Here is a 17261-nt window from a genome sequence, read left to right on the forward strand (position 1 = left end):
CATGGGCATGTGCTGAGCATCGCGTCCATTTCGGTCAGGCACATATGTGGCCAGGCAGCTACCACCTTATATATATATATATATATATATATATATATATATATATATTGGGGAGTAGGAGCCTACTGCGGGCAAACATGGGGTTTTGGGGTGTTTTTATCAAATCTAACCTTGCATATGCATCTGGCATGGTCAATTTGCTTGGCATGGTCAATTTGCTAGAAAATGACACTTGGACTGTGTTTTTGAATGAAAACCTTAATTTTTCAGCTTGAACACTGTTGATTTTCAAACCTTATAAAAACCCAAGAGTCCATGCCTATGAAATAAAGCATATAGAACATATTTGTATTGTTAAATTCGAGAAAAAAATGGAAAAAAAAAACTTTATTAGGCTGACGGTAGGCACAGATATTTGGCAGCTACCCCTACTATGTAGAGTGGGAATAGGTGTCTACCAAAGTTAGGAGCTTGCTGCGAGCAAAGGGGGGTTTTTGAAGTGTTTTTTCAAATCTGACCCTGCAAATGTGTTCGGCATAATTGATTTGGTAGAAAATAACACTTGAATTATATTTTTCAAATAAAAAAAAGGCTGATTTTTTTTTATCTTGAATATTTAAAAAAGTGGTAGACTGTCAATTTTCAAACGTTATAGAAACCTACCTACGCGTCAGAATCTGATGATCTAAGAGTCCATTCTCCCTACTCTATAGGGTGGGGAGTACGAGCCTACTGCAAGCAAATGGAGGGTTTTTGGGGTGTTTTCCTCAAATCTGACTCCGCAAATGCATTCAGCATGATCGTACCTGAATTTTTTGCTTGAATATTTATGAAAATTAGACTGTTAATTTTCAAACTTTATAAAAATCTCAGACTCAATGGATAGAGCATCATCATCCATCTAATAAATAAATAATTTATTTGAAGCTAGTTTTACATTTCAAAAAGGCTTGTGTCACCTGCTTAAATAAATAGTTGTTGACATGAAACAATTCGATTGAAAGATACTATGCGTCCAATAAACCATGATGAATATCATATTCGGTTTGATTGAGAGATATTTCATAAAATGCTACTTTTTACTTTATATTTCAATGGAATGATCCACTCCTCAGGAAGTATTTTGTATCAACTATATTAGAAAAAGGGAAAATAATGATAGAATCCACTAGTGTGCATAGGAAAGGCGACCATTTTTTCTTTTTCTTTTTTTATTTTTTTTTTTGGTGAGAATTGTAGATCTGAAATTTGGAAAGCTACTTTGGTGAATACATTATGAGCAACTTAAGGGAACGTAAAAATAACTAGAATAAATGTGGTGGACCTAACAGTAGATCTCTCTTGTCAACATTGCAAATTACATAGTGCTTTAAACTTTTCCTTTTCTTGAAATATAGGACAAAATGTGGGTCCCTATATGAAAGACAAATATCTACTACATTTCTGTATGGACCATAACGCCATATACTATACCAAATATTCTTTTTTTTAGATTACCAAATATTTAAAACTCAACTTGGATCCAAATTGAAATCGCCTTTTAGGCATTATTGTATTTTTATTAAATTCCTACAAGTTGATAGCGGAGGTAATAAATTATTTGTATATTCTTTTTAAAGAAAATGAAAATCACTAGTGGCCCAAATTCAAGGGGAAGAGTAACCATAACCACAAACATTTGAAATGGTAAAGAAATACCATTCCTTATCGTGAGAGTGAAAATTTTTCATTTATCACATTTTTATTGGCAAAATATCAGCAGAAATAACTAAAAATGATAGAAAATTTAATTTTTACAAAGAAAAATTAGACAATTTCCAATGATATTTAACGATATTTACATTTTTTCACTGAGCAATCCTTGCATTTTTTAAAGCATTTGGTCATGGTAAAGATCACAAAGAGATTCACACTAAAGAGGGTCAGAAATTCCTTTGACACAATTACAAGTGTTCAGTAAAGCCTGGAAACGTTTAGATTTTGTGAATTTGAGAATTTGGATCACACTTTTCCATATTGGGTGCAAATGTAGGAAGGTGCAGCCCAAGTGGAGGGTCGGGGAGTGGGAGGTGACGCTGAGAAATTTTATTATAAAGTCATCGTGGGCAACATTGGCATATGAATTATCACAGGTCCCAAGATATTCCTCGGTACACACCGGAACACGCGAATTTGTGTTCCGGGGAGAACACACAACACCCTCTCCTGAGAATCACCAAGCGTGCATTTTCTTCAAACAGCCTCTTGGGCTTTTCCTAGAATCCTAGGAACTCTAGAATCCTTATGATTGCACGATTGCTCGATCGATTGATGCCTCTGCATCTCTGTCATTCTCATAGCACATGAAGAGGGGCAGGACTTGGGGTACACGTCTTAGGGAAACGCCCCTTCCCATGGTAGGGTTGCACCCTTTCAATAGGCATGTAACTGTTCATTTTCCCATGTGTTATTTTCTTATTGTTTAGTTTATTATGTTTCTCAATGTAACTGTCACATGCCTCCCTTAAACGGCTCCTTATGACCACCAATACCCAACAGCAAATAAGTTAAATGTGGATCCTGCAATAATGAATCAGATGAGATCCAAAGTTCCTTGTACCAAAAACTGTATAATGAACCCTGGACACCATTCATCTTCAGGATGAAAGACACCCAAAACATCTCAATTTAGGGCTGTCAATGGGTCAGGTTTGTGTCAGGTGCCTGACCCACCCTGAAACCGATCGACAAGATATGGGCATAATTAAAAATTGCTGATGTGAATGTTATTTGGATGGACCCAAACCTGATGCAGGTAATGTATCGATTTTAAGCTTATGATTTTGCTGGATATTTGACCTGACCTGGCCAACCCTAGTACTGTATATTTTTTTATGACAAAGGAAAGTCATCACCAAGCACGGATCACTTAATGGGCCTGCCTCCTTATGAGGTAAAACTCCGGGTTTAGGACACGACCACCTAGTCATATATGCCCCAACCATGATAAAGCAATGGCTACCCCCATGCACCAACGGGATTCGATCCTGGGCCTTCAGCTTGATGCAGGACCCTGCTGACTACATGGGTATCGATCTACTGCAGTGTACTGTGTATATATTCAAAGCAAATATAACACTCTTTAAATTATACAGGACAGGTTTGGGATTCCATTTCTCGGCCAGACATAATCCCAATCTGAACTTAGCTGCAAGTTATTAGGGCAGTTTGGGGTGCACCCTGATGGATCAAATACCCGACTCGTTGACAGCTCTATCTCAAAAGAGTTCCTTCGTGTCGATGGGCCCCATAAGCCTTTCATGGATGCAAAATGATTGGACAGAGTGAACACAAAATAAGGAGCCTTGGCAAGTTTATTCAAGTGTCATTAAATGAGCCATGGGACCTAACCTGACCTTCGGGATAGCTTGGGCATTCAAATGCAACGTACGATTTGAATAACCTCACCATAAGAAGTTAACCATTCATATGTGTGTGGATGTGTTTGAGAGAGAGAGAGAGAGAATGACTGAATTATAGTTAGCAAAACTCTTTTTAAAATGTGTTTGATTCAATTAAACTTTGAAAGCCAAAAGAACAGATGAAACTCTGCCTTTTCCCAACGTTGGCAACCAAAAGGCTTGTCTTCTTGATGAAAAATGTTTAGAGCACAAACATTTATATTTAGAAATGCATTTCAACAAAAAAAAAACTCTTTTATGTATTCAGTTTTGACAAATCTCAGATTTGTTTCATGTCGAATGTTGGATTCAAACCAATAATTCGTATACCCCAACTTGATTTCCTAAAGAAAAGAAAAACAAAAAAACTCTTATACGTCTTTTTTTCCTCACTTTATAAAATTAAAACTGAATTAAACCCATGCTATTTATTTGATGATCTTAAGCAATTCCATGTGGTTTTTACCATCTTGTCTTTTTTAATACAAAACGTTTCTATAAATCATGTTTAATGATTTTTTTGTGGGTTTCGCTTATTGCTAGCAACGGACTGGGGACACAATTAGAATAGAGAATGAGTAGATTAATTACTTAAAAAAATAGCATTGAAACACTGACAACCTCTTTCTTGTACATCTTGGGTTCCACTAAAAAAAACCCTAAAATTTGAAGAAAGCAAACTTGTCAGGCCACGCTTAGACAAAACAATATGTACATTGCACGCCAAGCACATTGATTCCCCTCACAGGTTCGTATTAAAATTTTAATATAGCATTGCATCTTTTATCTATCTTGTACACTTAAGTTGATACTGTCAGCAGGAGTATGATCCCTCGTCTCTTTTTTTCTTGGATAGCAAGCAAGAGATTGCTTTAGCCGAGACAAGCTTGGTGGCCAGCACCCTCAAACTTTCTTCCTCCCTCTTGCTTCCTGACCCCATCCTCAGTCTGAAATGCCTGACCCATAGATAAAACCAGCCACATTTAATAACAATAATAGTAAGGATCATAATGATAAAGCAAGAATGAAAAAATGGTCATACAAATCCAACTTCAATCTCAAGACAATTGCAAGATTTTTATTTTATTTCCCTCACTTTTGGTCACTTCATAAAAATTTCAAGACAAGTGCAAGATTTTTACTTTCTTCCCCCATTTTATAAAAATCCCAAGACAACTGCAAGATTTTTCAGACCAGATCCAGTATCAGACCAACTAAGAGGAACCAGGTAGAGGCTGCCCCCTATAATAAAAAAAGGCACCCCCCTATTAAAGAAGGGGACCCAATGTACTGCACCCCTCTTATAAAGTGTTGGGTCCCGATCACAGAACAGTGCCTAGAGTTTTTGCTAATTGAATGTGGCTCATCAAGTGTCGGTCGCTCTCCATGGGGCTATGGAGCTCAAAGAGGACAAGAGAGAGGGGGTGCAAATCAATTCCACTCATCCCTATGTCATCCTTATCTTCATACCCTTCCTTGGGATTTTATTGATGCAAGTTGAATGCAACCTATATTCATTTAGTGAAGATCCACTCTTTTTTTTTTTAGAGAACCAGTTATACAACCATATACCTTTGGGTTTTGAACATGCAACGTCCCAACACAAAGTGATGTGCACTAACAGCTCCTGCCACTGCCAGACAAGCGGATCCTCCATTGGTTAAAAAGATCCACATTTAAATTGCCTAAATCCAACTTGTGTGCAGGATTTTTTGGCCAATTCAAAATCCACAAAACACAAAATTTTGTGATTTAAAAAAATCATAATTTTTCAATAAAAAATGATCAAAGGGTCAATTCTCGCTAATTCTACCATAATAAATTCATTTATAAGGTCAGATTTGATTAAAACAACTTGCATCATAAGATTAAGAGGCAAAGCAGGTTATATGTTCCCCCCCCCCCCGAACAGTGCAGTTAGCTACATCTCATGATCGGGGGTCCCAAAGAGCACCACGTATGTAAGCATGTGCGTCTCGTATCCCCATGTTTATCAGCATTAATTAGCGTTGGAGTTTGATAAGATTGCAAAGACTTAAGTACCCTCTCCTCCATTGGTGCAAAAAAAAAATGACGGTTCTTGAAAAGGAGTGGTTGTAAAGACTTAAGTGCCCCGAAGATGATTATTTAAGACCCAGTCTCTGCACTGCAGGATTATCCGAGAAAGAAATCTTCCCTGGAGGGGGCTATGAACATCAACCCTCTCACTCTCTCTCTCCCTTCTATTTCTGCTTCTGTACACATCCATTAGAAGATCATACATTGCTCCATCAAGCACCGACTAACCTATACATTGACTCTTGTGAAGCCTGATTCAGAGTTTTTACCCGTACAGGAGGAGGGTTTGGGGGCTTCTCCCAGCGTGGGTATCATCATTCAACTAAATGAGTTGTAGATCCTGATTCAGAGTTTTTACCCTTACAAGAGAGGGGTAAAACCTCATCTCACTCTCTCTCCCTTCTCTCTCTACTTCTGTGCACATCCAACAAACGATCCAACATTTCTCCATCAAACACCGACTGACCTGCACACTAACTGTAGCATCGTTCAACTTGATGAGTTGTGGAACCTGATTTAGAGTTTTTGCCCTTACAGGAGGGGGGTTTGGGGGCTCTTCCCAGCGTGGGTAGCATCATTCAACTTGAAGAGTTGTGGAGTCTGATTCAAAGTTTTATCCATTCATATTTTAAGGCATTAGATCTCATTTTTGAACATTCACGCATGTGCAGTTTGTTTTCATCATGTTCAGTTGCTTTCTAGATTATACTTTGAATTCTTGTGCATTTTAGATCTATCGATTTGTATGTAACCAGAGCTCATTTTAACTTGAACTTTTTACTGCAACTTTATACATATGTCTTCATGCTCTCCACCAAAAATCAGATCATTCTGAGTTTGTTTGACTCACTTTAAAAATCGAGATTCAAAACCTGTTATTTTGCACTGTCAGGATTTTAGCAAAATCAGGACCAAATTGCAGAAGTGATTTCTCCCTAACCAGAGATGATCTTTCCAATCCGTAAAAAAGGTTGTTTTCTAAATTGAATCTAGTTTGTTCATACCAAATTTCAGCGATTTCTATGGTGTTTTCGTACCAGTTTCGGGTAAAAAACCATAACCCTGTCACCCTGTGTTATTTTAACGGCTCAGATTTTGATCCATTTTGTTTGAATTTTATTTTCCTAATGGAAGATCATTTTTCAATTCTGTAAAACGGGTTCTCTTTGTTTATGTGTCTAGTTCATCCCTGTAAATTTTCAGAATTTTTCATGGTCAATTACTATTTTATTTTGATTAAATACCAAAACCTTGTATCCAGATTTTATAAATATTCTGATTTTGGCCCCCATATCATGATTGTTGTAGCATTTTTTCAACAAATCATTATTTGATTGGCAATATTCTTCAGCAAATTATTGCTATTATTTTTTTGAGTCTCTAATGAGTCTCTACTATGATTTGTAGTATTTTTGGGTCTCCAACGAGCCTCACAATGATTTATAGTGTTGTTCGATCTTTTAACTATGATTTATAGTGCTTTGGGGTCTCCAACGAGCCCCACAACGATTTGTAGTATTTTTCGGTCTTTTAACTATGATTTATAGTGTTTTTGGGTCTCTAACGAGACCCACAGCGATTTATAGCGTTGTTGGACCTCGCTATAGCGATTTGTAGTGTTTCTAGCTAAACACTACAGCGATTTGTGATACAAATCGCTATCTAAATCAGGACCAACTTGTCAGGGTCATATCTACCTAACCAGAGATCGGATTTCAAATCCGTAAAAAGTGGTGTCTTCGTTATAAAGTCTAGTTTATTCCTGTAAATTTTCAGCAATTTCTATACTCATTTGATACCCCATTTGGATCTAAAACCAGACCTCTATCAGTCTGCCTTATTTGAGTGACATAGGTTTTTATTTCATTTTGTAAGAGTCATATCTCCCCAACGGAAGATCATTTTCCAAATCCGTAAAAAGGGTTTTCTTCCTCTATGTGTCTAGTTTATATCTGAAAAGTTTTATAACTTTTTATGCTCATTTGATATTTCAAACCTGTTAAAAATCGAGACACATAGAGGAAGTTTCAAACTTTTTAAGTTTTATAACATTTTATAACATTTTATAACATGTCTCGGTTTTTAACAGGTTCGAAATATCAAATGAGCATAAAAAGTTATAAAACTTTTCAGATATAAACTAGACACATAGAGGAAGAAAACCCTTTTTACGGATTTGAAAAATGATCTTCCGTTGGGGAGATATGACTCTTACAAAATGAAATAAAAACCTATGTCACTCAAATAAGACAGACTGATAGGGGTCTGGTTTTAGATCCAAATGGGGTATCAAATGACCATAGAAATCGCTGAAAATTTACAGGAATAAACTATACTTCATAACGAAGACACCACTTTTTACGGATTTCAAATCCGATCTCTGGTTAGGGAGATATGACCCTGACAAGTTGGTCCAGATTCGGATAGCGATTTGTATCACAAATCGCTGTAGTGTTTAGCGAGAAACACTACAAATCGCTAAACACTAAAGCATCGCTAAACACTAAAGCGATTTGTGATACAAATCGCTATCCGAATCAGGACCAACTTGTCAGGGTCATATCTCCCTAACCAGAGATCGGATTTCAAATCCGTAAAAAGTGGTGTCTTCGTTATGAAGTCTAGTTTATTTCTGTAAATTTTCAGCGATTTCTATGGTCATTTGATACCCCATTTGGATCTAAAACCAGACCCCTACCAGTCTGTCTTATTTGAGTGACAGGTTTTTATTTTATTTTGTAAGAGTCATATCTCCCCAACGGAAGATTATTTTCCAAATCCGTAAAAAGGGTTTTCTTCCTCTATGTGTCTAGTTTATTTCTGGAAAGTTTTATAACTTTTTATGCTCATTTGATATTTCAAACCTGTGAAAAATCTAGACACATAGAGGAAGTTTCAAACTTTTTAAGTTTTATAACATTTTATAACATGTCTCGGTTTTTAACAGGTTCAAAATATCAAATGAGCATAAAAAAATATAAAACTTTCCAGATATAAACTAGACACATAGAGGAAGAAAACCTTTTTTACGGATTTGAAAAATGATCTTCCGTTGGGGAGATATGACTCTTACAAAATGAAATAAAAACCTATGTCACTCAAGTAAGACAGACTGATAGGGGTCTAGTTTTAGATCCAAATGGGGTATCAAATGACCATAGAAATCGCTGAAAATTTACAGGAATAAACTAGACTTCATAACGAAGACACCACTTTTTACGGATTTGAAATCCGATCTCTGGTTAGGGATATATGACCCTGACAAGTTGGTCCTGATTCGGATAGCGATTTGTATCACAAATCGCTGTAGTGTTTAGCGAGAAACACTACAAATCGCTAAACACTAAAGCGATTTGTGATACAAATCGCTATCCGAATCAGGACCAACTTGTCAGGGTCATCTCTCCCTAACCAGAGATCGGATTTCAAATCCGTAAAAAGTGGTGTCTTCGTTATGAAGTCTAGTTTATTCCTGTAAATTTTCAGCGATTTCTATGGTCATTTGATACCCCATTTGGATCTAAAACCAGACCCCTATCAGTCTGTCTTATTTGAGTGACATAGGTTTTTATTTCATTTTGTAAGAGTCATATCTCCCCAACGGAAGATTATTTTCCAAATCCGTAAAAAGGGTTTTCTTCCTCTATGTGTCTAGTTTATTTCTGGAAAGTTTTATAACTTTTTATGCTCATTTGATATTTCAAACCTGTTAAAAATCGAGACACATAGAGGAAGTTTCAAACTTTTTAAGTTTTATAACATTTTATAACATGTCTCGGTTTTTAACAGGTTCGAAATATCAAATGAGCATAAAAAGTTATAAAACTTTCCAGATATAAACTAGACACATAGAGGAAGAAAACCTTTTTTACGGATTTGAAAAATGATCTTCCGTTGGGGAGATATGACTCTTACAAAATGAAATAAAAACCTATATCACTCAAGTAAGACAGACTGATAGGGGTCTGGTTTTAGATCCAAATGGGGTATCAAATGACCATAGAAATCGCTGAAAATTTACAGGAATAAACTAGACTTCATAACGAAGACACCACTTTTTACGGATTTAAAATCCGATCTCTGGTTAGGGAGATATGACCCTGACAAGTTGGTCCTGATTCAGATAGCGATTTGTATCACAAATCGCTGTAGTGTTTAGCTAGAAACACTACAAATCGCTATAGCGAGGTCCAACAACGCTATAAATCGCTGTGGGTCTCGTTAGAGACCCAAAAACACTATAAATCATAGTTAAAAGACCGAAAAATACTACAAATCGTTGTGGGGCTCGTTGGAGACCCCAAAGCACTATAAATCATAGTTAAAAGATCGAACAACACTATAAATCATTGTGAGGCTCGTTGGAGACCCAAAAATACTACAAATCATAGTAGAGACTCATTAGAGACTCAAAAAAATAATAGCAATAATTTGCTGAAGAATATTGCCAATCAAATAATGATTTGTTGAAAAAATGCTACAACAATCATGATATGGGGGCCAAAATCAGAATATTTATAAAATCTGGATACAAGGTTTTGGTATTTAATCAAAATAAAATAGTAATTGACCATGAAAAATTCTGAAAATTTACAGGGATGAACTAGACACATAAACGAAGAGAACCCGTTTTACAGAATTGAAAAATGATCTTTCATTAGGAAACTAAAATTCAAACAAATTGGATCAAAATATGAGCCGTTAAAATGACACAGGGTGACAGGGTTATGGTTTTTGACCCGAAACGGGTACGAAAACACCATATAAATCGCTGAAATTTAGTATAAACAAACTAGATTCAATTTAGAAAACAACCTTTTTTACGGATCGGAAAGATCATCTCTGGTTAGGGAGAAATCACTTCCACAAGTTGGTCCTGATTCTGCTAAAATCCTGACAGTGCAAAATAACAGGTTTTGAATCTCGATTTTTAAAGTGGGTCAAACAAACTCAGAATGATCTGGTTTTTGGTGGAGAGCATGAAGACATATGCATGAAGTTGCAGTAAAAATTTCAGATTAAAATGAACTCTGGTTACATACAAATCGATAGATCTAAAATACACAAGAATTCAAAGTATAATCTAGAAAGCAACTGAACATGATGAAAGCAAACTGCACATGTGTGGATGTTCAAACATGAGATCTAATGCCTTAAAATATGAATGGGTAAAACTTTGAATCAGACTCCACAACTCTTCAAGTTGAATGATGCTACCCACGTTGGGAGGAGCCCCCAGACCCCTCTCCTATAAGGGTAAAAACTCTGAATCAGGATCTACAACTAATTTAGTTGAATGATGCTACCCACGCTGGGATGAACCCCCGAACCCCCCTCCTGTAAGGGCAAAAACTCTAAATCAGGCACATAAGTAGAGAGAGTGAGAGGGTTGGTGTTCATGGCCTTCTCCAGGAGGAACCCTTTACCTCCCTTGATTTCTTCTCTAGAGAGAGAGAGGGTTTTACAGTGTTTTACGAAGAAGGAAGAAGAAGAAGATGACGATAGAGCAATGTAGGATCGTTTGTTGGATGTGCACAGAAGTAGAGAGAGAAGAGAGAGAGAGTGAGAGGGTTGATGTTCATGGCCTTCTCCAGGAAGAACTCTTTGTTTTCCTTGATTTCTTCTCTAGAGAGAGAGAGGGTTTTACAGTGTTTTACGGAGAAAGAAGAAGAAGACATGTTTGTCCTTTTTTTGAACAGAAAAAGAAGAAGACTTTGAAGAGTCAACATCATCCTCGACTTTCTGGATGGAGGACATGTTTGTCCTTTTTTTGAACTGTTTGTTTTTTCTTTTTTGAATGAAGGGCATTTTTGTCATTTTTTCAAACCATCACTTTATGAGAAGAATAGCAAGAAAGGGTACTTAAGTCTTTGCAACAACACCAGAGTCCGATGCAAAGTTATGTCAACATACACGGGAATACGATCCCCATGTGCTTGTATACGTGGTACTCATTCAAAGCCCCGAACACAGACGTGGGATTCAGTGAATCATCGGGGGCGAACATACACCACCCTCTCATTAAGAGGGGTGTGAAGATGGGGGATGACATAGGGGATGAGCCTCGCGCCCATCGTAAGCTTGACATCCCCATGTATCATGTGAGTTCGTACGTGTGCCAATAACCTCAAGTACATTAGACAAAGAAAGTCATTATTTTTAGTTACCAAAATCGTATTTTCTACCAAAGGGAGATCCGCTTGTCTGGCAGGAGCACCTTGTAGTATGACGTTGCAAGTTCAAACCCCAAATGGTATGGCTGTACAACTGGCAGGGGTCTGCCTAACCCCAGCTTTTTCTATCAAAAAAAAAATGGATGATAGAGTAGAGGTGTCGAGCATCTAGATGTTTGCTTGGACTCATTTTCTCGAGGTTGAACCCAATGATTGGCACAAACAATCAAACAACATGGATCACCTGAGTTTTGACTATTACTCTTATTCTTCCTTTAGAGAGTTAAGTTCATTGCTATACTTAACACTGGACGATCTCTTAAACTGTGCAAACATAGGTGACTCTTTAGCCATGAGATTATTGAGAAGAATGTTGGATTTTTAGCTCAAAACTACCTAAGTTTCTTACCTTAACTCTTTAGTTTGTTTAAGTATGTTGGAGTAGGGTTTCTTACAAAAAGTTTAGTCTCATATCGAAAGTTGTAAGAACTTTCACTATCTTTATATAGAGGTGCGATGCCTTAAAGCGCATGGCGCTCAAGGGCGGCATTAGATTTTGAGCTTGAACAAACTTTAGATCTTGAATTACAAACCATATATATTTGAGTTTGGGTTTGTATTTTGGATTTGGATTCAATCTTATACCCAGCATTAAAACTTTTTTGAATCTTATCTGGTTTTGTTTGAACTTTGCTCAACATTTTTTGCTTGAGTATTAAAAACCTAAACGGTCCATAGTTGCCCAACTATGTTGACTGTTGACTTCTGATTTTGTCTTGAACGATCATGACCCGGAAGGTTATTTCGGATCTTGTTCTTGTTCTTCGCTACCCATTATATCTAGTAGTTTGAGCTCTCTTAATGGCAATTATGATGGCTGGTGAAATGGAGCTTATGTAAATCTCAGCCCTCTCTTATTTCTCTCTATCTCAAGCTCTACTTTTCTCTCTATCTTGAGTTTTGTTTTCCTCTCTTTCTTTAGTTGAGATTTTTTTCTCTCTTTAGTATTGGGTAAATCTCTCTCTCATCCTCTTAGAGAAATTGTTTAGCCCAGATCTAACCCATGTTATTCAGATTCAGTTGTGATTTGGATCATGATCCAGTAGCGGTTCAATTCAGATCTAATTCAGATTAGATCTAATCCTAAAATCTAGGTGTGGTTATAATTTGAATCTCTATCCAAGATTCAGATTCAGATTCAGCTGATCAAACCTATATTCAGTTATTGTTTGTATCTTGACCCAGTTACGTTATCTTAAGTCAAGATCTCTTAGTAAAGCGGTTGTTAAAGGTGGTCTAGATTGTTGACGTCTCTTAGTGTATAGGACATTGTTTGATCGAGAAGACAAATGCTCAGTTGTAACTTAGTTGCAGGAATACCCAACCATGCCTGCAAACTCTCAGTTGCCTCACCCGTTAAGTTGGGTGCTAAAAAAAAGGTTAAAAATGAAGAAATACCTGCATAGAGGAACCTTGCACGATTCAGATTGCTCGCAGATGAGGGAGTGGAGTTGCAGGAGCTGCCACATCCGCTTACAGTGGGAGCACCCACCGCGAACCCTCCTCTGACATCCAGCGAAATGGCGAATCAGACGCTCGAGGTGCTTGCACGTCGAGAATCTGCACATACTACCATCACCACCACCAGTAGCTTTGTTTCCCATGAGTTCGTTGTCGTGAGGACCGATAGTCCTACATCCTTCCTTATAGATGTGAAGCAGGGCTTCCATAGCTTCGCTCAGTTGAAGGTACACCCTTTCTTCCTCCCTCTTACGAACCCTTCTTTTCTCCCTCTGTTCAAATCACCCCAATGATGACAATCAGCTATAGCCTATAGCCTATAGTGGAGTTGCCTAAAACTTCTTAAAACTCGGGAAGCTTGCTTTTCAAGAAACTTACCTCAAACATGCTTATAAAACTCTGTGACAAACTCGAAAAATGGAAATTTTGTTTCATGATGAGCATTATTAACAAAAAAAATTCTTAAAATTCATTTTGGTAAACTGTCATTTTCTACTTGTTTAAATTGTTGATTCTTACTCGCTTCCCCTTATGCTTCTCAAACGTCTAATTTTTTTTTTTTTGCAACACTGCTTCTCAATTCTCGCACCGCGCATAGCTTTTTACGCCCATTTCTTACTTTGGTAATTATGGTATATACCAAACAGAAGACTAAGAAAAGGAAACATGAGTAACGTGGTCTTACAGATTCTGATTCTGAGAGGAACTGCAAGATCTCGAGCTCGAGCCAGGGGTCATTGTTCTGCAGGAAGCACCACCCCTCCGTGCGGGCGACGCCATTGAAGTCCTTGGAGATGAGCTTCAAGCACTTGAGGTAGAGGTGAGGAGCGTCGCAGAGCCGCGCGAGCTGCAAGACGTCGACGACATTGGCGACGGTCAGCGATTCCGCCAAGCTTCTGATGCACGCCTTCTTCAGCGACGGGAGGTAGAACGCGTGAGACAGGACCAGCAGATGAAGCCCGTACCTCCTCATATCTTCCTCTGCGTATCTGCAACACCCCAAATTTTCACCCCTCATCAGCTACCTATCCACCACCAATCTCAACAAAAAGGAAACCCAAAAACCCCGAAAACAGATGGTCAACCTCGAGGTATAAATGAATCGGAGGAAAGCGAGAACGGCTTCGTGAGGAACACCCATGATCCGCACCCTTTCCAATCTACCGTTTCTCCTAAACCTTTCCAGGTAATTCTCGAAAACCGGAGATACCGAAGCCTTTGAGAGCCATATAAGAAGAAACTGAGCGTCAAAATTAGATCGATGGGTGCCAAAAAGAACAATTCCAAGAAACGCAAGAAGCACGGAATACCAGAATGTAGGAGTGAGCGGCGATCGTATATCCGCCGGACGTGATTATGTGAATATCGGTGGCCGTGTTCTGTCGAGCGCGGTAGTATTCCGGCAGATCAACGACGGAGAATTCGAAGGAATGCGGGGAAGATGATGGACTCGAGTCCATCGTAGAGAGAGAGAGGTTGGGTGGTGGAGAGTATTGTCTTATAGAGAGAGAGATGAGGCTGACGTGGAGGAGGATGCCTCGTCGGGAGAGGGTGGTGTATCTTCGCCCCCCCCTCCAAAATGATTCACTGAATCCCACTTCTGAGTTAGGGGGTCTGAATTAGCACCACCTATACAAGCACAGCACATGAGGCTAGTATTATCGTGTATGTTAGACATCACTTAGCATTGGAGTTTGGTGTGGTTGCAAAGACTTAGTACCATTTTTTGTTATTTTTCTTATAAAGCGATGGTTTGAGAAAATGACAAAAATGTCTTTCATTCAAAAAAACAAATAGTTTAAAAAAATGATAAATATGTCTTCCATCCAAAAAGTCAAGGATGATGTTGATTATTCAAAGTCTACCCACCGAAATGAACCTTAATCGTTTCGCCGATGGTAATCTGGCAAAACGATGGTGAGCTGACGATTCGATGGTGAGCCGGCGATCCGATGGTCATCCGACGAAACAAACCTGAGCCATCAAAAATGTTTGTTTGAACATTTCATCGTCATCTTCTTCTTCTTCCTTCTTCGTAAAACACTATAAAACCCTCTTTCTCTATAAAGAAAAAATCAAGGGAGGTAAAGAGTTCCCCTTGGAGAAGGCCATGAACATCAACCGTCTCACTCTTTCTCCCTTCTCTCTCTACTTCTGTGCACATCCAACAGACGATCCTACATTGCTCCATCAAACACCGACTGACATGCACACTGACTGTAGCATCGTTCAACTTGATGAGTTGTGGAGCCTGATTCATAGTTTTTGCCCTTACAGGAGGGGGTTTGGGGGCTCCTCCCAGCGTGGGTAACATCATTCAACTTGATATGTTGTGGAGCCTGATTTAGAGTTTTTGCCCTTACAGAAAAGGGTTTGGGGGTTCCTCCCAACGTGGGTAACATCATTCAACTTGATGAGTTGTGGAACCTGATTTAGAGTTTTTGTCCTTACAGGAGGGGGGTCTGAGGGCTCCCCCCGGCGAGGATCCCGCTGCGTGGTCAGCTGGCGGGGGTCCAGGGGGGGCGCCCCTGGCAGGGGCTCGAGGGGCAGCGCTCTTCGAACAAATTTTTTTGTTGGCCTTCCAATAACGATTTGTAATATTATCGGGCTTTCCTACAGCGATTTGTAGTGTTATTCAGTAAGCAAATCGCTGTAAATCGCTACCCGAATTAAGACCAACTTGTCAGTGTCATATCTCCCTAACTGGAGGTCATATTCCAAATCCGTAAAAAATGGTGTCTTCGTTATTGAGTCTAGTTTATTTCTGTAAATTTTCAGTGATTTCTATTATCATTTCATTCCTCATTTTAACTAAAAACCAAACCTCTATTATTTTGTGTTATTTGAGTTGCACAACACCATTCTCGCTTGACATCCACATCTTGATTCTGGCATGTTCCTTGTTGGATTTTCCATTGATTTCTTCCAACCTTGCTTAGAACAAAAATATGTCTTTCTCACCATGATACCATGTGCATTTTTTTACCACGACACCCGGGACCCGTGCCGGGGGGAGCCCCCGGACCCCCCTCCTGTAAGGGCAAAAACTCTAAATCAGGCTCCACAACGAATCAAGTTGAACGATGCTACCCACGCTGGGAGGAGCTCCCAAACCCTCCTCCTATAAGGGCAAAAACTCTAAATCAAGCTCCACAACGAATCAAGTTGAACGATGCTATCCACGCTGGGAGGAGCCCCCAAACCCTCCTCCTATAAGGGCAAAAACTCTGAATCAGACTCCATAATTCATCAAGTTGAATGATGTTATCCACGCTGGGAGGAGCCCCCAAACCCTCCTCCTATAAGGGCAAAAACTCTGAATCAGACTCCACAACTCATTAAGTTGAATGATGTTACCCACGCTGGGAGGAGCCCTCATACCCCCCCCCCCCTTTCTGTAAGGGTAAAAACTCTGAATCAGACTCCACAACTCTTCAAGTTGAATGATGCTATTCACGTTGGGAGGATCCCCCAGACCCCTCTCCTGTAAGAGTAAAAACTTTGAATCAGGATCTACAACTCATTTAGTTGAATGATGTTACCCACGTTGGGAGGATCCCCCAAACCCTCCTCCTGTAAGGGTAAAAACTCTGAATCAGGCTCCACAACAGTCAATGTGCAGGTCAGTCGGTGCTTGATGGAGCAATGTAGGATCTTCTGCTGGATGTGCACAGAAGCAGAAAGAGAAGGGAGAGAGAGTGTGAGAGGGTTGATGTTCATGGCCTCCTCCAGAGGAGATTTCTTTCTTGGATAATCCTGCAGTGCAGAGACTGGGTCTTAAATAATCATCTTCGGGGCACTTAAGTCTTTACAACCACTCCTTTTCAAGAATCGTCATTTTTTTGGCACCAATAGAGGAGAGGGTACTTAAGTCTTTGCAATCGCATCAAACTCCGATGCTAATTAATGCTGACAAACATGGGGATACGAGACACACATGCTTACATACGTGGTGCTCTTTGGGACCCCCGAACATGAGATGTAGCTAACTCCCCTGTTCGGGGGGGAACATATAACCTGCTTCGCCTCGTCGGAGACAGGCAGAGAGAGAAAAGGATGACGGTGGTGT

General features: G+C 39.0%; 1 protein-coding gene across 1 annotated transcript; it reads right to left on the reverse strand.

The window, feature by feature from the left end:
* Nucleotides 1-4195: 4195 nt before the first annotated feature.
* Nucleotides 4196-14662, reverse strand: LOC149811671 (BTB/POZ and TAZ domain-containing protein 1-like). The gene is made up of 5 exons (XM_089993146.1): nt 14503-14662; nt 14278-14408; nt 13878-14181; nt 13130-13464; nt 4196-4396 (listed from the first exon to the last, which is right to left on the reverse strand). Exons 1-5 carry the CDS (start codon nt 14650-14652, stop codon nt 4255-4257), a joined length of 1062 nt encoding a protein of 353 aa, XP_089849272.1. The 5' UTR covers nt 14653-14662; the 3' UTR covers nt 4196-4254.
* Nucleotides 14663-17261: the final 2599 nt, after the last annotated feature.

This window comes from Nuphar pumila, chromosome 17 (genome assembly GCF_984573655.1).
Source record: "Nuphar pumila chromosome 17, dmNupPumi1.hap1.1, whole genome shotgun sequence".
Lineage (NCBI taxonomy): Eukaryota > Viridiplantae > Streptophyta > Magnoliopsida > Nymphaeales > Nymphaeaceae > Nuphar > Nuphar pumila.